The sequence below is a fragment of the Schistocerca americana genome, chromosome 11 (assembly GCF_021461395.2).
Source record: "Schistocerca americana isolate TAMUIC-IGC-003095 chromosome 11, iqSchAmer2.1, whole genome shotgun sequence".
In the NCBI taxonomy this organism is placed as follows: Eukaryota; Metazoa; Arthropoda; class Insecta; order Orthoptera; family Acrididae; genus Schistocerca; species Schistocerca americana.
In genome coordinates, this window is record NC_060129.1 from 56,957,848 (window position 1) to 56,977,504 (window position 19,657).

At 43.1% G+C, this 19,657-nt stretch overlaps 1 protein-coding gene across 1 annotated transcript in view; it reads left to right on the forward strand.

The window, feature by feature from the left end:
• The first annotated feature begins 740 nt into the window (after nucleotides 1–740).
• Nucleotides 741–19,657, forward strand: part of LOC124554097 (ankyrin-3-like) — a 37,312-nt gene continuing 18,395 nt past the window's right edge. Inside the window, exons 1-3 of the mRNA XM_047128161.1 lie at nucleotides 741–812; nucleotides 8,858–9,434; nucleotides 18,067–18,141. Coding sequence (XP_046984117.1) covers nucleotides 8,869–9,434; nucleotides 18,067–18,141 — 641 coding nt within the window. The 5' untranslated portion in view covers nucleotides 741–812; nucleotides 8,858–8,868. The remainder of the gene's footprint in view (nucleotides 813–8,857; nucleotides 9,435–18,066; nucleotides 18,142–19,657) is intronic.

The following is a 19,657-nucleotide window of genomic DNA, read 5'->3' on the forward strand; positions in this document are numbered from 1 at the left end:
ATTGTTCAGAGTGGCCCCCACGGTACTGCAGGTGACATGGATAGTAACGGCTGTCACACAGGATACACATAATCGTACTTTCGCTTACACCACAATGGCGGGCCACTTGTCCTGTAGAAACCGATCCTCCAAGTCTGGTGAACGCACAGTCCGCCGCCTGCGTCCGCCTGAAAGGCGATGCGATTGGTGTCTGTGGGGCTACTTGTTTCGACAAGCCCTGCTGCCTCTCGACCGCTTCCATCTGCTTGCCCGTACACAAACGCCATCTCGGCTTGTTCTCGAAAAGAATACCGTGCATTCTGCTGTTTACTGTACGCTGCGCCAATCACACAGTCTGCCACACACAGGGAAAACACGGCGCGTGGTCAGAGGAACTGCCGTCAGAGCCATCTACCGTGGCAACGGTAGATTTCCGAACACATGTTCGTAGACCCCCTTCTCCCTCCATTTACAGTCAGAAATCTATCCCGGCGGTTTGTCGGTTTTATTAACGTTCACCCAGTACTTTATCTCGTAGACAGATTGGATCAGCCAGCTCACATAGTGCACTCGTGACTTGACATTCTCACACCCGATAATTGGCACTCGAGATAAGCGCTAAGCTGATAAGCGCTACCTGAGTATGGTCACGCGATGACCGTGTGGAAGATAATGGTGACGTCACGCGGCCGCACCGGCCGCCGTCAGGTATATGATAGGTACGGCAGGCCGCGCGTCTTCCTATACTGCCATCCAGTGGCTGCCGGGGCGTGTACTGTGCTGCGTGTGGCCAAACAGATCACTTCCCGACGTCTCTCCTTCCTGGCTCCAAGGTGAGTAAGGGCTCTGCAGGAACTGCTTGTCCTCTTTACTCTTACAGTTTCTTGATTTTTTGAGAAGGCGCTATGTTACTCTGTCAGTTTACAGTTTGTCTTCCAGATAAGGTCTCAGTTTAATTTGAATCTAGTAGTTCTGTAGTTGTGAAAGGAACACAGTCTAAAGCGTGAAAAGGGTAAATCTTGGCACCGGACTGGTACTGCGAGGAGTCGATAGGCACCGTGTCCTGGTTTCCCACCATCCTTATGCTTTCCTGACCTGCGTCCACAGTATTACTGTTTTTGTATTCGAACACTTCTCTCCTTAAGCTAAAAAGCGTCACTCTTATAAACTGACGTAAGTTTAGGACAAGTATCAGAAAATAGAAAGTTATCCAGATTCAGAGCTTCATGATCTTGGGTGCAATTTTGTATGTTCTTTCAGTAAAAGACTTTTCTTAATTTCAGTAGCACACTGATTTGCACGCAAATGTCATCCAGAAAAACAAGTGTGGCACAACTTGTTGAAAATCCTCATGCAGATATATAGAGACCCAGTTCTGCGTGCCATGTTATGTAGTGTGTCTTACACACATTGTTTAAACAGGACTGTATGGCAGAAAAACTTACACTACCGAATAGTGAAAAAGTGACAGCTGAATGATAGCACAACTCAATATATTTCCAAGGAACTCTATTAGTATATCTCGTAAAGGGACAGAAAGTGTTGGTCTAACCACAAATCTAAATGGAACCATTGATTGTACAAGCATACAAAGAAAAGAATCACCTTTATTGCAAGGAGAGGATCGACTTTCTGAAATCGTCTACACATCACCATATGGGTAAAGATCCTTGATATCACACCCTGCAGCTATTCAGCTCGATAGGCCCTCGTTTATAAGCAATCGACGAAAAAAGACTTCGAATTTAATGTGACAGTTAATAGCAGTAATAAAGTAGCGTTTCTTCTAGACTGCTTGTGTGGTATAACTGATAAAGTAAAGCCCTCATGTGTAGAAAATTTGAAGTTCAAATCTCGTTAGGTGCTTTAAATTTTGTCTCTTTTTAAATCTTTGAACATTATTTTTATTCAACTAATTTATGTGAATGCAATTATTTAATTTCTTTTTCTTCACTACATTTTAATCATTGTATGAATTTTTTTCATTTGTTCTCATTTTTTCTTTGCATCATTCTTTTTCCGCTCGCAATTTGTGTGAATGTGAATATAATAATATTTATTTATTATAAGATGTAAGTATTAGAAAATGCGAATATATCGCTTCTATAACAAAAAAGATGAAATAATCTATATGCATTCATTGTGCAAAGCTGTCAAAAGTCTATTTTTCGTTATAAGATGTGTATTGTTTTGTGGTAATCATCATACAAACATTTAAAAGAAACCTAAATTCCTACTGCACCACGGACAAAATAACGCATATGAAGATTTAAACGGAAGAAAAGAGTATGAGTAAAACGAAATTCAAGCAAAATGAGCAATGAAACTAATGTGTGCAATAACATGGAAGAAAAAATACGATGATAAAAGGAAATAAATTAAATCTAAATTAAACATGATAGGATGGAAAATGAGACCAAATGAAGTAGCTAATATTATGATTAAGACGATATAACAAAGGAACAGAAATAAAGAAGTTACATTTAAACCGGTTAACTGAATGAAAATAATGATCAGCATCATTTAGATAAAAACTTAAAAACACAAAAATTAAAGTACCTGACGAGATTACAACTCTCAAACTTCTGCACGTAAAAACCTCCCATATCTTGTCTTTTTTTTCATTTTGTTCGTAATTGTCAGTTTCTTTTGGTATGTATGAGTGTAACTTAACACTCGTTCATAATTGATTCTTTTACTCAATTTCTTTTTTATAACAGAGGGTAGTCAGACTTCTAAAGAAATATCCATTACATCACACAACCATTCAATGGGATAGTGCATTTTTAAAGCTATTGAGTCATGCAAGATTCTAATATTTTTTCACCAATTATTTACAAATGGCGGCCCACCAGGATAAATAACTGGAGAGTGTGATACCTGGGATCTTAACCTATATCACCATACAGACGGTTTCAAAACGTCGATCTAACTGAGAGGGGAACTCCCCTTGTCAGTACTGCAACTTTTTCTTGGGCAGTTCTGCTGCATATTTCTTCTTTGCTTCTCCCACCTCCAACCATCTTGTTTCCAGAGTCAGTGAGTCAACGTCATGCACCAGCTGGTCACATACATGTACTCCAACATTGGTTTTTGTCTTATGTCACTAACCATAACTTTTCATGTAGTCTCAATTTTGTGTATATTTTACTCTTTCCCCATAACTTGCCCAGTTTTAAAAAACATGAATGAAGGATCAGGTAAAACGCGCTGTGTGATCAGTGTATCCATTCGTTTCACTTATATTATCTCACATAACTCTATTCTCTCACTTTTTAAGTAAACCTCGTTTGTATAGATAAAAAACAATTTCTGGTACTGCCCGTTCTTGCCAGACTCTTTCCCGAGTATATCTCTTAACCTGTGTAGAGCACCTAACAGTAACATTTCTCTCGGTTTTACAGAGCTTCCAAATACGTTACCAGCCTCTGTAGTATATTCCGAGTTTCTTGACTACCTCAAACTTCAGTTTGTCATTAGACATACTAAACACATCCTATATATGTGGTACACCAACAAAAGCTATATTCCTTTCCATTCTTTGCTCTGTAACTAATTTTAGAACCAACATTCTAAGAACCTGGCATTAATTGTTTGAAGATCATGGTGATTATTACTTTATGATACACTCACAACTAGGCTACGCATTTCTTAAATTTGCATTTTGAAAAAGTCTTTTTTATCGGTGGGCACTGTAAATTTTCTGTCTAAATTCATGGTCAATTGTCCGTTGGACCGTGTAATGTGACCACCACCAACACTATGTGATCAAATGTATCCGGACTGCTGGCTGAAAATTACCTACAAGTTCGTGGTGCCCTCCATCGGTAGTGCTGGAATTCAGTATGGTGTTAGCCCACCTTTAACCTTGATGACAGGTGCCACTCTTGCAGGCATACGTTCAATCAGGTTCTCGAAGGTTCCTTGGGGAGTGGCTGCCCATTCTTCACGGAGTGCTTCACGGAGGAGGGGTGTCGATGTCGGTCGGTGAGGCCTGGCACAAAGTCGGCGTTCCAAAACATCTCAAAGGTGTTCTATAGGATCCAGGTCAGGACGCTGTGCAGGCATGTCCATTACAGGGATGTTGTTATAGTGTAACCACTCTGTCAAAAGCCGTGCGTTATGAATAGGTGCTCGATTGTGTTGAAAGATGCAATCACCCGTCCCTGAATTGCTCTTAAACAGTGGGAAGCAAGAAGGTGTTTGAAACATTATTGTAGGCCTGTACTGTGATAGTGCCACGCAAAACAACAAGGGGTACAAGCCCCCTCGATGGAAAGCACAACCACACCATAACATCACCACTGCCGAATTTTACTGCTGACATTACACACGCTGGCAGATGGCATTCACTGGGCGTTCGTCATACCCACACCATGCCATCGGATCGCCATATTGTGTACCGTGGTTCGTCGGTCCACACAACGTTTTTCGACTGTTCAATCGTCCAATGTTCACGCTCCTTAACCAAGCGAGGTGTCATTTGGCATATACTGGCGCGATATGTGGATTATGAACAGCCGCTCGACGATGATATAAGTTCTTACCTCCTGCCTAACTGTCATAGTACTTGCAATGGACCGTGATGCAGTTTAGAATTCTCGTGTGATGGTCTGGATAGATGTCTGCCTATTACACATTACGACCCTCTTCAACTGTCGGTGGTGTTTATGAGACGTATGACACAAGTGACACCCAATTGCCTGACAACGTTTGAAATCCATGAGCTCTGCGGAGCGCCCTATTCTGCTCTCTCAAGGTGCCTTGGCAGAATGTGGCCGCACAATGCACCTAATATGACAACGTATGTTTGTATGAGTGTCTGGATACTTCTGATAACATAGTGTACAGTGTACAGTATACAGTGAACACACACAGAAGGCTGGCAGCAGCGTTAGTTGTGGAGGGTTTATAGGGAGTGTGTAGAAGGCGAGGAAAACAACAGTCGTTGCTGATATAATGAGGAAAAAGTGATGTAGCTGTCGTCCAAAAGGGCATGATCACTCGCTTTCAGGCCAAGGGTGGAAGTATATCCGAAACGGCCGTCTAGGTTAAAGTGTATTGTGCGTGGCGGAATGGCTCTATCCAAAAGAGACGCCAAGGCAACTATAGTGCACCAAGGGATCTAGATGATAGGGATACGTGATGGTAGCAGAGATGTGTATGGACGAATACACATGTGACTGTTGAGCAACTGACTTCTCATGAGAACCAAGGGGCTACCAACAGTGTCTCCTCATAGACCGTTCAGCGAACGCTGCTGGGTACGGGCCTCCGCAGCAGGTACCTGGTTCACTGCTGTTCATCGGCGACGAAGGCTGGAATCTGGACGCCAATACTGCAACTGAACGCCCACTGAGTAGCGACAGGTGGCATTTTGAGGTGAATTACTTTATATCCTCGAACAGGTTGAAACGTCTGCAATCAAACACCCTGTAACACTTGTCAGGAGGGTCCGGGCCAGAGTAGTGGGCGTTGTGGTCACGAGGAATGTTTTCAAGGCAATCCGTGAACTGAACGATCTTGTCGTTCTGGAAGGAACAATAGATCAACACAAGTATGTGTCTACCCTTTGGGACCTTGTCCACCCCTACATGCAGTATCTTGTTCTCGGAACAATAGCTTTTATTGGCAGATCAATGCAACGCATCACACAGTTTGCTCGTAACAGGATGAGTTTCTTACTCCCCTGGTCACGAAACTCCCTGGATTTAAACTCAATCGAGAAGCCGTGGGGCCATCTCGATCTTGACGTTGATACCTTCCAGGATGTTATTACCTTCCAGGACGTTGATACCTTCCAGGACGTTGATACCTTCCAGGACGCTGATACCTTCCAGGACGTTAATACCTTCCAGGACGTTAATACCTTCCAGGACGTTGACACCTTCCAGAACCTTGCTGACTCCCTTCCTGCATGTCTCGCAGTGGTCTGCAGTGCCAAAGCTAGTTATTGACGCTTTCGGTAGGTGGTCACGTTACTCTGACTGGACAGTGTAAGTTGCACATTAGTAGATAACCGGATTTCCGTTCCTCCTGCTTTTATGAATTTGTCAGTAATATTGTCTATTACCAAGTCTCTGTTTTTCCTCAGGTTTTTCAGGGCAAGTTCAAATTCCAGTTTTAAAATTAATGCACCAACGAGTCGTATGGTTTCATACCTGTAATTGCAACAAATGAAATGTGATTCAAATTCCCATTTAAAGGATACCCCCACGCTTCTAATGCAGTGATTAAAGATACTGAGTATCAGCTCCAACTGAGATTTTCTTCAGTCCGAGTTTGACGTTGTAACTCAGGACTTGTAGCAATAGGAATTATCTCATTACGACTACCAGCTGTCACTTTGTGGTGGTTCGACAACAATTAAAGAGCAATATCACATATGTTAGTAAAGGGCGGGACACCTTCTCTATGACTGTATCATGTATACCGCCCTTTGTATGGTTCTGGTGTCATCTTGTGACAGGAGTATTGAGAATATGCTGCGGTCTGGTTATGTATGCTACGCCAACATAAAGTTTACCACAAATGCACCCTAGCCTTTACTAGCACATCGTTGATCCCCAGCGTCAACTAACTGTTGCATGGTTACATGCAGGACTAGCGCTTAAGACCAGAGTAATATAGATTTCAGTGTTGGGACATCGTTATTTTTTTAAATAACTGGAGAAATCAGGAGGATAATTAGTTGAATAAAGTCCTAGTGTAGTTCTTCCTCGCCTTGTCAGTATTGTGCTAGATCTCGACTTCGAAAGTTTTCTTGTCTGTAACTGTAGAAAGGGATTAAGGAAATGAGATCTGGAGCCGTTCCAGGGCTTGTTCAGACGAAATACATTGAAACAAAGAGGAATTTCTTTAACCGGTACAGGATGTGTCAGTAACTATTGCCACCAAGAACAACTCCAAAGGTATGTTAGGAACGGATAACTTTGTGTGACAAAAGTTGCATGGGACAACAGGGGTCATAATATGACGTCGGTTTTTTGTTGCTTGGTGGGGTCGCTTCAGACATATGAAGCTCAACTTCGTTTTTTTGTTTTTGTTTTTAAGAGCGATGCTACAGTTTGGTACTTATTTTCTGATAGCAGCTATCGAAACGAATCTAATGATGTTTAACAGTAAGGTCTTTGAAGGTCAACGAAGGTCACAAAGGTAGCATGAACGTCCATTTACAGAAGCTGTTCGCAGTGATGACCATTGGTATCAATGAAGTGCTGCAATCTTCTTATGACAGAGTGAGTGGTATTCCTTATCACTTCAGCACTTATCGAAGCACATGCTCTGACAATTCTCTCTTGCATATCTTCAGGTGTAGTTGGAATATTTCTTTATACACAGTGTTTTTTAGGAATCCTCACAAGAAAAAATCCAGAGGCGTCAAGTCTGGCGAACGATTGCGTCCAATCCAACGATTGGGGAGATGTCTCTGCACCGCATTTCTAGCCATCAGCGAAAATTGTGCTGGACACCCATCGTGTTGCTTTCACCTTCTGTTCGTTATTCCTAAAGCTATTTCTTCCAACAACAGACCTAATGTTTCTTGCAGGAATGTGGTGTACTTCCTACCATTATGATTATCTTCGATCAAATAGGGGCCTATAATTCTGCCATCCAGAAGCCCACACCATACATTCAATGAGCATGGTTTTTGGTGTACAACTTGTCACAGCCAACATGGATTTTCAGTTGCCCAGTAATGCATATTATGCAAATTAACATTTCCGTAGTTCATGAATGTAGCCTCGTCAGTAAATAAAATGAAATTAATAAATGTATCATCCCTCTGAATCTGAAGTTGAGCCCATCGCCAGAATTCAGTGCAACGCATACGACCTGTACCAGATAAATCTTGGTGGAGACTGATATGGTAAGGATAATATTTATGGAACTGCAGAACACGAGCAACACTACTCTGTCTCATGGCAGATACTCTCGCGATTTGACACGAGGTAACACAAGGATCTCGAACCACAGTGGCAAGAGTGCCTATTTCCGTTTCCTCGTTAGTAACTTTCCTCTGTCGGATGTGTTTCCGATGCATTAAAGATGCAGTTCTCAATTTATCATACACATATTTAAATGTATAACGTGTAGAGTGAATACCTTCAGGATATCTTTCAGCTTATAAGTCTCTAGCTGTCACTGAATTTCGATGGCATTGTCCGTAAATGAGAAGCATATCGACTTGTTCTTCAGAGGAATACATCATTCACATTCGCTTGATTCGGCGATACTAGTCTTACCGTTTCTATTAGTATTGTATTGCGAAACCGTCGAAATGTTTACATGTCAGTGGCACGTTAGATGGATACACCATAGTCGGCGAATATTTACTATTTTCACAATATCCGAGAGAGAATTGTCAGAGCACGTGCTTCAGTAAGTGCTCAATTAAGAAGATCTGTATTGATACCACTGGTCATCACTTCGAACACTTTCTGTAAATGCCACCTTTTTCAGCTTTGTTGACATTCAAAGACCTTACTGTTACAAATCATTGATCTCGATATCTGGTATCAGAAAATAAGTACCAAACTATAGCATCCTGCTTCAAAAAACATTGTTGACCATCAAATCACTGACACGATCCCATCTAGCAGAAAAAGACCCCTGTCATCCCATGCAGCTTTTGACCCTCAAACTTTTCAGCTCCTGTCATACTGTCGCAATTATTGTAGGTGGCAATCGTTAGTGAGTGACCCTGCAGATTTACAGTTACTCATCATTTTGCCAGAGACGTGATATATTGTTGCAGTTGATGTGTAAGAGAGAGTATTTACCAACTTCTGCTTCGTACAGATATGCGTGTGGCTCATGTAGATGTAGAGAGGGTGGTGTGTAACGGAAAGGGCTGGCCAGTGATACTGTGTTTCAGAATCATCCACAATGGAAGCAGTTAAGGACATTAAGGAGACAGTGGCCGTGGACCTGGGTGCCCTGCTGGACGCAGGCGATGGCGCCATAGTCACTTTGGTGGCGGGCAGCACGCGGCTGGTGGCTCACAGGGCCGTCCTCACAGCGAGGAGCCCCGTCTTCGCCGCCATGTTTGGCCACGACACGCTGGAGGCCAGCAGCGGCCAGGTGGCCATCCCTGACGTGGAGGGCCCCGTTCTGCGCCAGCTGCTGGCCTACCTCTATACCCGGCAGGCCCCCCAGCTGCCAGGCATGGCCGCCCAAATGCTGGCCGCCGCTGACAAATACGGATTGCCGGACCTGAAAGCTGACTGTGAGCGGCACGTGGCAGCGCAGCTAGATGTGGAGACGGCAGCGGCCACCGCAGTGCTGGCGGTGAGGCACTCATGCCCCGATCTGGCTGCGACCGCAGTCGCCTTCATAAGGGCCCACGACTACCTGGTGATGGCGACGCAGGGCTGGGCAGACGCAGTGCTGCATCAGCCCAAAGACGTGCTCGAAGTGAGTCGTCTGCTTGCACAGCCACCACACAGTACCAGGTAAGCACTAGACATGCAAGCTGCCAGTGTCTCTTAATACTGTGTGTGTGTGTGTGTGTGTACGTGTGTGTGTGTGTGTGTGTGATGCCAAGCATATAATGTCTACAGTGTTCCCTTACATGTGTTTCTGCTCCAAAATAATCAATATCAATGGCCTTGCTGATAGCTGTCAATAGTATCAACATAACAGCTTTATTCAGTATCTAAATTTAATGACACTATGTAATCAAAAGTATCTGGACATCCCAAAAAACATACGTTTTTCATATTATGTGCTTCGTGCTGCCACCCACTGCCAGCTACTACATATCAACGACGTCAGATACTGTGAGAGAGCAGAATGGGGCGCTCTGCAGAACTGTGTGTGAAATCTTATGGGACTTAGCTGACAAGGTCATCAGTCCCTAAGCTTACACACTACTTAACCTAAATTATCCCAAGGACAAACACACACACACACACACACCCATGCCCGAGGGACGACTCTAACCTCCGCCAGGACCAGCCGCACAGTCCTTGACTGCAGCGCCCTAGGCCGCTCGGCTGATCCCACGCGGCTCCGCAGAACTCAAAACTTCGAATGCAATCAGGCGATGGTGTGTCACTTGTGTGATACGTCTGTACGTGACATTTCCACACTCCAAAGCATCCCTCGGTCCACTGTATCCAATGTGATATTGAAGTGGAAACGTGACAGGACACGTAGAGCACAAAAGCGTACAGGCCGACCACGTCTGTTGACTGACAGAGAACGCCGACAGTTGAAGAGGGTCATAATGCCTAATAGGCAGACAACTATCCAGACCATCACACAGGAATTCCAAACTGCATCAGGATCCACTGCAAGTACTGTGACATTTAGGTGGGAGGTGAGAAAACTTGGATTTCATGGTTGAGCGGCTGCTCATAAGCCACACATCACGCCTCTAAATGCCGAACGGCGCCTCCCTTGGTGTAAGGAGCATAAACATTCGACGATTGAACCGTGGAAAAACGTTGTGTGGAGTGAAGAATCACGGTACACAGTGTGGCGATCCGATTTCAGGGTGTGTGTAGGGCGACTGCCTGGTCAACGTCATCTTCCAGCATGTGTAGTGCCAAAAGTAAAATTCCGACGTGGTGGTGTTGTGGTGTGGTCGTGTTTTTCATGGAGGGGACTTGCACAGCTAGTTGTTTTGCGTGTCACAATCACAGCATACCCTACATTGATGTTTGAAGAGCATTCGTGCTTCCCACTGTTGAAGAGCAATTGTGGGATGGCGGTTGCATCTTTCAACATGATCGAGCACCTGTTCTTAATGCAAGGCCTCTAGTGGACTGGTTACACGACAATAACATCCCTGTAATGGGCTGGCCTGCACAGAGTCCTGACCTGAATCCTATAGAACCCCGTTGGGATGTTTTGGAACTCCGACTTCATGCCAGGCCTCACTGACCGACATCGACACCCCTCCTCAGTGCATCACTCCATGAACAATGGGGTGCCATTCCCCAAGAAACCTTCCAGCACCTGATTGAACTTATGCCTGCTAGTGTGGAAGCTGTGATCAAGGCTAAGGTTAGGCCAACACCATACTGAATTCCAGCATTACCGACGGAGGGCGCCACGAATTTGTAAGTCATTTTCAGCCAGGTGTCTGGATACTTTTGATCACATAGTGTATATTGTAAACGGTCCTATCACACTTCCCTGTGGTACTCCGGGTATTACCTTTACATCGGTCGGATTTGTTCCCTTAAGAGCGACGTGTCGTCACTGTCAGGGCAGCCCTGAGGAAGGCCACTTGCAATTGTGGCCGAAACCTTGAACAATATTGTATATTGACAATGCAGTCAACAGCGCCGAAAAATTTTATTGGAAGACTCAGTGGCGTACAATGTTTGCAGCCTGGGCAAGAGAGTGTGCATTCCTTACTCTGTGTGCTGTGCAGGCCACTTTAGGCTTCTTGATGTGCAGTACTCTTCATTGCTGTTTGCTGTCTCTGCTACTGCTGGCAGTGTGGTAGTTACAAACAGCGACATGCTGTCTTTTCAAGATATCCTACTGCAAACACATTACCTTTAAATCTATCTGTGTTATTCACAAGTAAAGTCTGGAAATGTTATTCAAAACTGAAGTACCGATATAGTACCACAACTGATATAGTACCAAACACACACACACACACACACACACACACACACACACACACACACACATGGTGTTATCCATGGTACAACAGTAATTTACTAAAACATGTTAATATCAGCAGTCACTGTCTGTGCATATGCTCCATCACAAAACGTATCGCTAGAGATTCTTGCAGTGCGAGCCACTAGTGGCCCAGCGCGACATCAGGAAAGAACACACAAAATTTTGAAATGGAGGGAAGAGCTGACAGATCTCATATCGCTGGCAACTCATTTGTTTACTTCTCAGAAACGGTTTTAGGACGCCCTAATAGTGAATTTTAAAATGTGCCAGAAGAGAGAATAAGTAATGAAACAACTGTCTGCGACGTGCTTAGCATGGTAAAGATTGTAACTGTCTCGGTGTGTATCGAAAGCCACAAATGTACCGATCATGCCTCAGTAAATAACGTTCCGAAATCCACTGTAGTTGTAGCCCTTGGGTGGACTGACCGAGACATGTCACTGACAGTTCCGGTCTTTCTGTATCTCCTCCATGTCTGAAAAACATCGGTTTGGTTCACTCCATGACGCTTGGACACTTCCTTGTTGAGAGCCCTTCCTGCCGCAAAGTAAGAATGTGTACGCAATTGAACCACGGTATTGACCGTCTAGGCATGGTTGAACACGAGCCGTGTACCTCTTTCCCGATGGAATGACTGGAACTCATCGGCTGCCGCACCCCCTCCGTCTAAATAGGCGATGCTCATGCATGGTTGTTTACATCTTTGGGGGAGGGAGGGGGTGGGGGGGTGCAGTGACATCTCTGAACAGTCCAAGGGACTGTGTCTGTGATACAATATCCATAGTCAACGCCTAACTTCCAAAGTTCTGGGAACCAGGTTGACGCATCTGTTCATGGACGTCATTCAGTATTTGAAGAGACTAATTGATCTGGAGAAAATACGTAGGTTTATATTTACATAACAATACTTTTTCTTCTTTTCAACATAACCCCCTTGAACATTTATGAACTTGTTCCCACAGACAACAAGCTTTTTTATTGTGGCTGCAAAGAACTCTTTATCTTGATGTTTGAATCAATTTCTCACAAACTTTTCCACGTCCTTGTTGTACCAGAACCTCATCCCACATAATGCCTCCTTCAGTGCACTAAACAAATGTAAATCACTAGGTGCTAAATTAGGACTGTAAGGGGTGTGAGGCAGTACTTTCAAGCCCATTTTCTCGATGGTTTCGCGGTTTAGTTGAGCAATACGAGGACGTGAAATTTTTTGCTGGAGAATCACACCTCTCCTCTAAGATCCACGATGTCCCTTAACCTTGTTTAAAAGCAATCCCAGTAGTAGGCCTGTTGGATGTTCATTGTAAGGTATTCTTCGAGATAATCACAAAAAAACTAGACCTTGACCACCCTAAAACACCAGTCAACATGACTTTTCCTGCAGATGCTTGGGTTTTGAATTATTTCTTGACAGGTGAGTTGGTGTACTTCCACTCTGTGCTTTGGTCTTCTTGATTCTGGCTCATATCAGTGAACCCAAGTTTCATCACAAGTTAAAATTTTGTTGAGGAAGTGCTCACTTTCTCTTTCATAACGTTCCTTCCGCTCTGTTCACACTCTCAACCTCGTTTCCTTGTGTAGACGCGTCAACCACCCTTGGGATCCATCTTGCACATACTTTGCAGTACTTCAGCTTATTAGAGATAATGTTATGAACTGTACCAGTACTAACATGAGCCTTATCAACTATCATTTCCACAGTCACGCGGCGGTCGGCACGAATAATGTCATCAATTCGACTTTGAAGTGAGGGAGTTGAAACGGCAACTGGTCGGCCAGAACGGTGTTCGTCAGTCACTGAATCACGACCGTTTTTGGACTGCACTACCCACTTGTAAAAATTTGCACGATTCATATGACCTTCAGCATAAACTTTAGACATTCTACAGTATATTTTCAGGGATTTCTTGCCTTCAGTAAGTAATAAACAAATAACAGAACGTTCAGCTAATGTGGATTTTCAAGCGGACTCTCCACCTTGAAATGTATTTTTGTGGTTATGAACAAAACAATGTTGATACATCAGCTGATCAGAGCTCATCCCAGTGATGTGAACTTAAAGCCATAGAAGTACCAAACTTTCCCTACTAACAGTTCTTTCCCCAGACTAATTTGTGTCTTTAATTATTGAATCACCCTCGTAGCCATGCGGTCTTGGCGCCTTGTAACGGTCCATGCAACTCCCCGTCGTAGGTGCGAGTCCTCCCTCGGGCATGGCTGTGTGTGTTGTTGTAATGTCAAAATATAAAAACAGTGATATATAAAAAATATACGACAGTCTGCCAATGTAATCGTATTCTTAATCACTCAATAGTAGCGGTTGAAAACACTTTTCTGAAAATGACCTAACCTTTTAGTCCAACACAGATCAGTAATTAATAAACTAGCTCAGTTCTTAGGGAAGCTGCGTAAACGTCAACAATTGCTTGTCTTTCACTTCTTTATCCTGCACCACAGATATTATTCCGGACTCGTGAGAAGTTGTAAGCCTATTGCAGCAGAGAATATTTCACAAGTCTGTTCGATGTAAACTACTGTAGTACGTAACTTAATATTGTGATTTCGTCTCGATTCCCCAATACAAGATAACAAGAGTAGCATCTACAAATGAAATCCTATAATGGAACTGGTATCCTGTGACCAGACCTTTTCTGCCTGGGATGTTATCTCCTTATATAAAGAACACCTGTAAGTAAAATTGCTAAATTATTATCAGCGGCCGCCGGGCTCGTAGGATCTGAAAGAAAGTTAATTATCCTTACCGACGGCACGTCTCGTAGATGAGCTAAAAGAAAAATGTTAAAGAGTTTCTAAGATGGCGCCTAACAACGAAAATTCTTTGTTAAGGCCCGTATCTACATAGGACAATCCAGGTGTCTGATTACAAGTTGATTGACTGCATACGCAAATTCTTTTAAAAAATAACCATTATATTTTTTCTGGTTTTAAGTAAAATTTACATATTAGCTGGTACAGCAAGATGAGCTTTACACAAGCTCTCTTAGGTCCGAATCCAAGCGGATAAGACAAGCGACTGACAAAGGAAGGATAGTTCATGCATAGAAGCGCAAGAGTCCATGGAATAACACGTCCATTGTAGTTCTATCTCTTCTTCCTTGGCGTAACTTGTCGGTTTTTTATGAAATTTATCGTGATGTTTAGTTTACATTTTTTTTAAACCCTAGAACACCCAGGAGAAACAGTACATTGTCCATAGTGTAAGTTAGTTTAAGATTAAGTCGTGTGTAGGCTAAGGGACCGATGACCTCTGCAGTGTGATCCCATAAGACCTTACCAAAGATTTTCAAATTTGACCCTCGTGTCTAGCCAGTTTAGATGTGCAGTTTCATTTTCAGGCTGCTCAATGTTTATGATGTCTTACCTCCTGAAGTAAGTACCGTACACTGACATAAATTGGCAGATACACTCAGTGATACTTGTGGCTACTGTCTACAAGGTGTGTAGTGAATAGAGTCAACAGAAAAGAACCAATAAATTAAAACTTCATGTATTACATGGCAGCTTCTTACGCGTCATAGTATTTGACGCCATGCCTCCTGAACGATATCTCGTAAAATGATACAGTTTTGCTATTACAACCTGTGGTTTATGTGGCTGCCGTCTGTGAAATGTGTTGTGAACAAAGTTCACAGTAAAGAAGTAATAAAATAGAACGTCCTGCATGATGTGGCCGTTTTTCACAAATATCAGTGTTTATGGTGTCACAAGTCCTGAACTGTGTGTCGTACAATGCTATAATTTTGCTGATCAATTCAGTTGAATATGTGATCGCTGACAACAAAATGTGTAGCGAATTAAGTCGGTAGTACTGAAATAATAAATTAAAAAGCCATGCTTGACACGACAGTTTTGTTGCATGAGAAGCGAAAATGTTGCGAATGATAAACTTCCTTCCTTTTATAATTTTTTTAGGGATCAACAGCGAGAGAAAGTTTATTAAGTGTTTGATATTAATTAAAAAGTTTGATACAGGTCACTAATTGCTCTTGGTCTGATATAATGGATGAATACAGTATGGACACTCTCGGGTCGTGGGACACACTGTATTTCACCCTTACACCAACCTCTCTGATAGGTACATATGTATACAAGGTCGTCTATGTGTTAATTATCTCCATACCAAGTTTCTTCCAAATCCGTCCAGCTGTTTCAGCGTGAAGCAGTAACAAACAGACTAAATTATATATACTCAAAAACTATCGCAAGTATAATATGTATAAGATAATCACGCACCAACGCGAGCACTCTTCAGTGGTTACCACTTAGCATCCACAAATTGGCCAATTTATTCTCTCTGGAAAATGATGAAGCTGACTTGCACAGCTTTCTGCGTAGAGTCAGCCTTTACGGAAATGCCCACTGCGTTATGTAAACTCATTGTCATTATTTTCATCCATGCGGACTACTTCACTCTTCAGGAAATTTCGTGATCACAGTCTGATACATAACAATTAGAATGCGTACAACAATTAAACGTAATTTGTAATATCACTGGAGTCACAACATCAAAAGTCGAGTATAAATGTACTTGCATATTGTCTCTGCTAGCTTTACTGGTTTCTCTCACACCATCAGTCGGGTAATACTCAACATTCGCCTGTTCAGTGAAAGGCCCATTGCCAGTGTGAAGCAAATTTACTTACTGGGTAAAGTTTCAATTTCTGTGAGATATATAGAAAAGTCCGTGAAAAAATAAAAACTATTTGCGTGTTTGGGGTAAACCTTTTTATTTTTCGACATAGTCTCCTTTTAGGCTTATACACTTCGTCCAACGCTGTTCCAATTTGTTGATCCCTTCCGAATAATAGGAATTGTCCAAGTCTGTAAGATAGCTATTAGTTGCTGCAGTCACCTCCTCGTTTGAATAAAATCTTTGTCCAGCCAGCTATTTCTTCCAATTGGGGAACAAGTAGTAGTGCGAGCCAAGTCTGGAAAACAGGGGGAATGTGAAAGACTTGGAATCCTATTTCCAATAATTTCGTGACCACAACTTCTGAGATGTGTGCTAGTGCATTGTCGTGATGGAAAAAGTTTTTTTTGTGGTTCAATTGCCGGCGTTTTTCTTGCAGCTCGGTTGTCAAACGGTCCAATAACGATGAATAATATGCACCTGTAATAGTTTTACCCTTTTTCAGATAGTCTATAAGCATTATCCCGTTCGAATCCTAAAAGACAGTCTCCATAACCTTTCCGGCCGAATGAATGGTTTTCGCCTTTTTTGGTGCAGATGATCCCTTGGTAACCCATTGTTCAGATTGTTGTTTGGTCTCAGGAGTGCAGCAATGTATCCATGTTTCATCCACAGTGACGAAGCGACGCTTAAGTCCTGCAGATTCTTCCTGAACAGCTACAAATCATCCTTGCAACACTTCACACGATTCCGTTTTTTGTCAAGCGTGAGCAATAGTGGAACCCATCTTGCGGATAGCTTTCTCATGTCCAAATGTTTATGTAAAATATTATGTACCCGTTCATTCGAGATGCCCACACCATTAGCAATCTCACTCACCTTAACTGTTCTGTCATCCATCACCATATCATGGATTTTATCATATATTTCTGGAGTCATAACCTCCACAGGGCGTCCAGAACATTCAGCATCACTTGTGGTCCTATGGCCACTTCGAAAATTTTGAAACCACTTACAAACTGTTCTAATCGAAGATGCAGAGTCAGCACAATGTTCATCAAGCTTCTCTTTAGTCTCCTGAGGCGTTTTGCCTTTCATAAAGTAATGTTTAATTACCACTCGAATTTCTTTTTTGTCCATTTTTTGACAATTACTCGACTTAAGGAAGATTCACAAGAATGCCAAACACATAGACCAATATGGCTGAAGCTTCGTGGTCGATGTTTCCAAAGATGCAACTAACTTAACATGACCTCGATACGCGCCGGTGGTGCCATCTCTCGAACTTTTACAAATTCTGTGTGCTTTCTTTCTCTGTATTTCCTTCCCCACTCTCTCCAACAGCTGCTACCCCTACTTCGCAATGGTGTTTCTACAGCTCAGTCCCTAACTCACGCGCCGGTGGTGCCATCTCTCGAACTTTTACAAATTCTGTGTGCTTTCTTTCTCTGTATTTCCTTCCCCGCTCTCTCCAACAGCTGCTGCCCCTACTTCGCAATGGTGTTTCTACAGCTCAGTCCCTAACTCACGAGCTACAAACACCGTCGCATGATGACGGTATTATGCTATTTAATTTGCTGTTCTATCGTTATCACTCTAGCATAATTGTTGGCTCTTTTGTAGATTGAGTTCTGCTTTATTTTGTATAAATCGTTTTTTGGTATAGTAAACTATCGCTACAGGAGACTTGGGAGAAGCTGTGTGTTTGTGTGTGTGAAATCAATAGCTCACTGTTACCTCTCTAACATTGTCAGACTTACTACTGCCATTGGCCGTGTTTGTTTCAGACCTGCCACACCTACACCGACCACGGCTGCCTGCCACACTCCTCCACCAGACGCCGACGCAGTCTCTTCCATGGGGTGAGTTCTACCACTGCACATTCACAGTAGCACTTACAGAAGCGTTAATCAAGTATTGTGGATCAAAAGCGAATGTCATCTCAATGCACATTTTAATAAAGCAGAGGTTCTAGTTGTCATGAAAAGTTATTCCATTTATAAACATTGATGTTCGAATAAACACTTATACCGCCTCCTCCTCCACCACCTCCTCCTCCTGGTTCACAGTGTGAATTATACTGAAAAGTCAAAGAATCTGGCAACTTGCCTAATATCGTGTAGGGCCCCCGCAAGCACGCAAAAGTGGCGCAACATGACGTGGCATGGACAAATGTCTAAAATCCTGCTGGAGAGAACCGACACCATCAGTCCTGCAGGGTTGAGACCTCTTCTGAACAGGACGTGGCAAGCCATCCCAGATATGCTCAATAATGTTCATGTCTGGAGAGTTTTGTAGCCAGCGGAAATGTTTAAACTTGGAAGAGTGTTCCTGGAGAAACTCTGTAGCAATTCTGGACGTGTGGGGTGTCGCATTGTCCTGCTGGAATTGCCCAAGTCCGTCGGAATGCACAATGGACAGGCATGGATGCAGGTGATCAGACAGGATGCTTACGCATGTGTAAGCTGCCAGAGTAATATCTAGTTGTATCAGGGGTCACATATCACTCCAACTGCTCACGCCCCACACCATTACAACAGAGCCTCCACCAGCTTGATCAGTCCACTGCTGACGTGCAGGGTACATGGATTCATGAGGTTTGTCTCTACACCGATACTCATCCATCCACTCCATAGAATGTCAAAGGAGACTCGTCCGATCAGGCAACATGTTTCCAGTCTTAAACAGTATAATGTCGGTGTTACCAGGCCCAAGCGAGGCACAAAACTTTGTGTCATGCAGTCAACAAGGGTACAGGAGTGGGCCTTCGGCCCGAAAGCCCGTATCGCTGATGCTTCGATGAATGGTTCGCTTGCTGACACTGGTTGATGGCCCAGCACTGAAATCTGAAGTAGTTTGCACTTCTGCCACGGTGAACGATTTTCTTCAGTCGTCGTCGGTCTCGTACTTGCGGGATCTTTTTCTGGCCGTAGCGATGTCGGAGATTTGATGTTTTACCGAATTCCTGATATTCACGGTACACTCGTAAAATGGTCGTACGGGAAATTCCTCACTTCATCGCTACCTTGGAGATGCTGTGTCCCATCGCTCGTGAGCCGACTATAACACCACGTTCAGACTCATTTAAACCTTGATAACCTGCCATGGTAGCAGCAGTAAGCGATCAGACAACTATGCCAGACACTTGTCTTATATAGTGCCGCATTCCGCTTGTGTACATATCTCTGTATTTGAATACGCATGTCTACTACACCAGTTTCATTGGCGCTTCAGTGCAAATTGAGTTCAGAATGCAAGTTTTTCACTCACTGCAGTTATAAGAGAATGGTGCTATAAAAGAAAATGCTTTTCGAAAGATAGAAAATCTATTGTATTTCATTGAAGGTTTTCTATCTTCCAAATCAATCCTTTAGATAA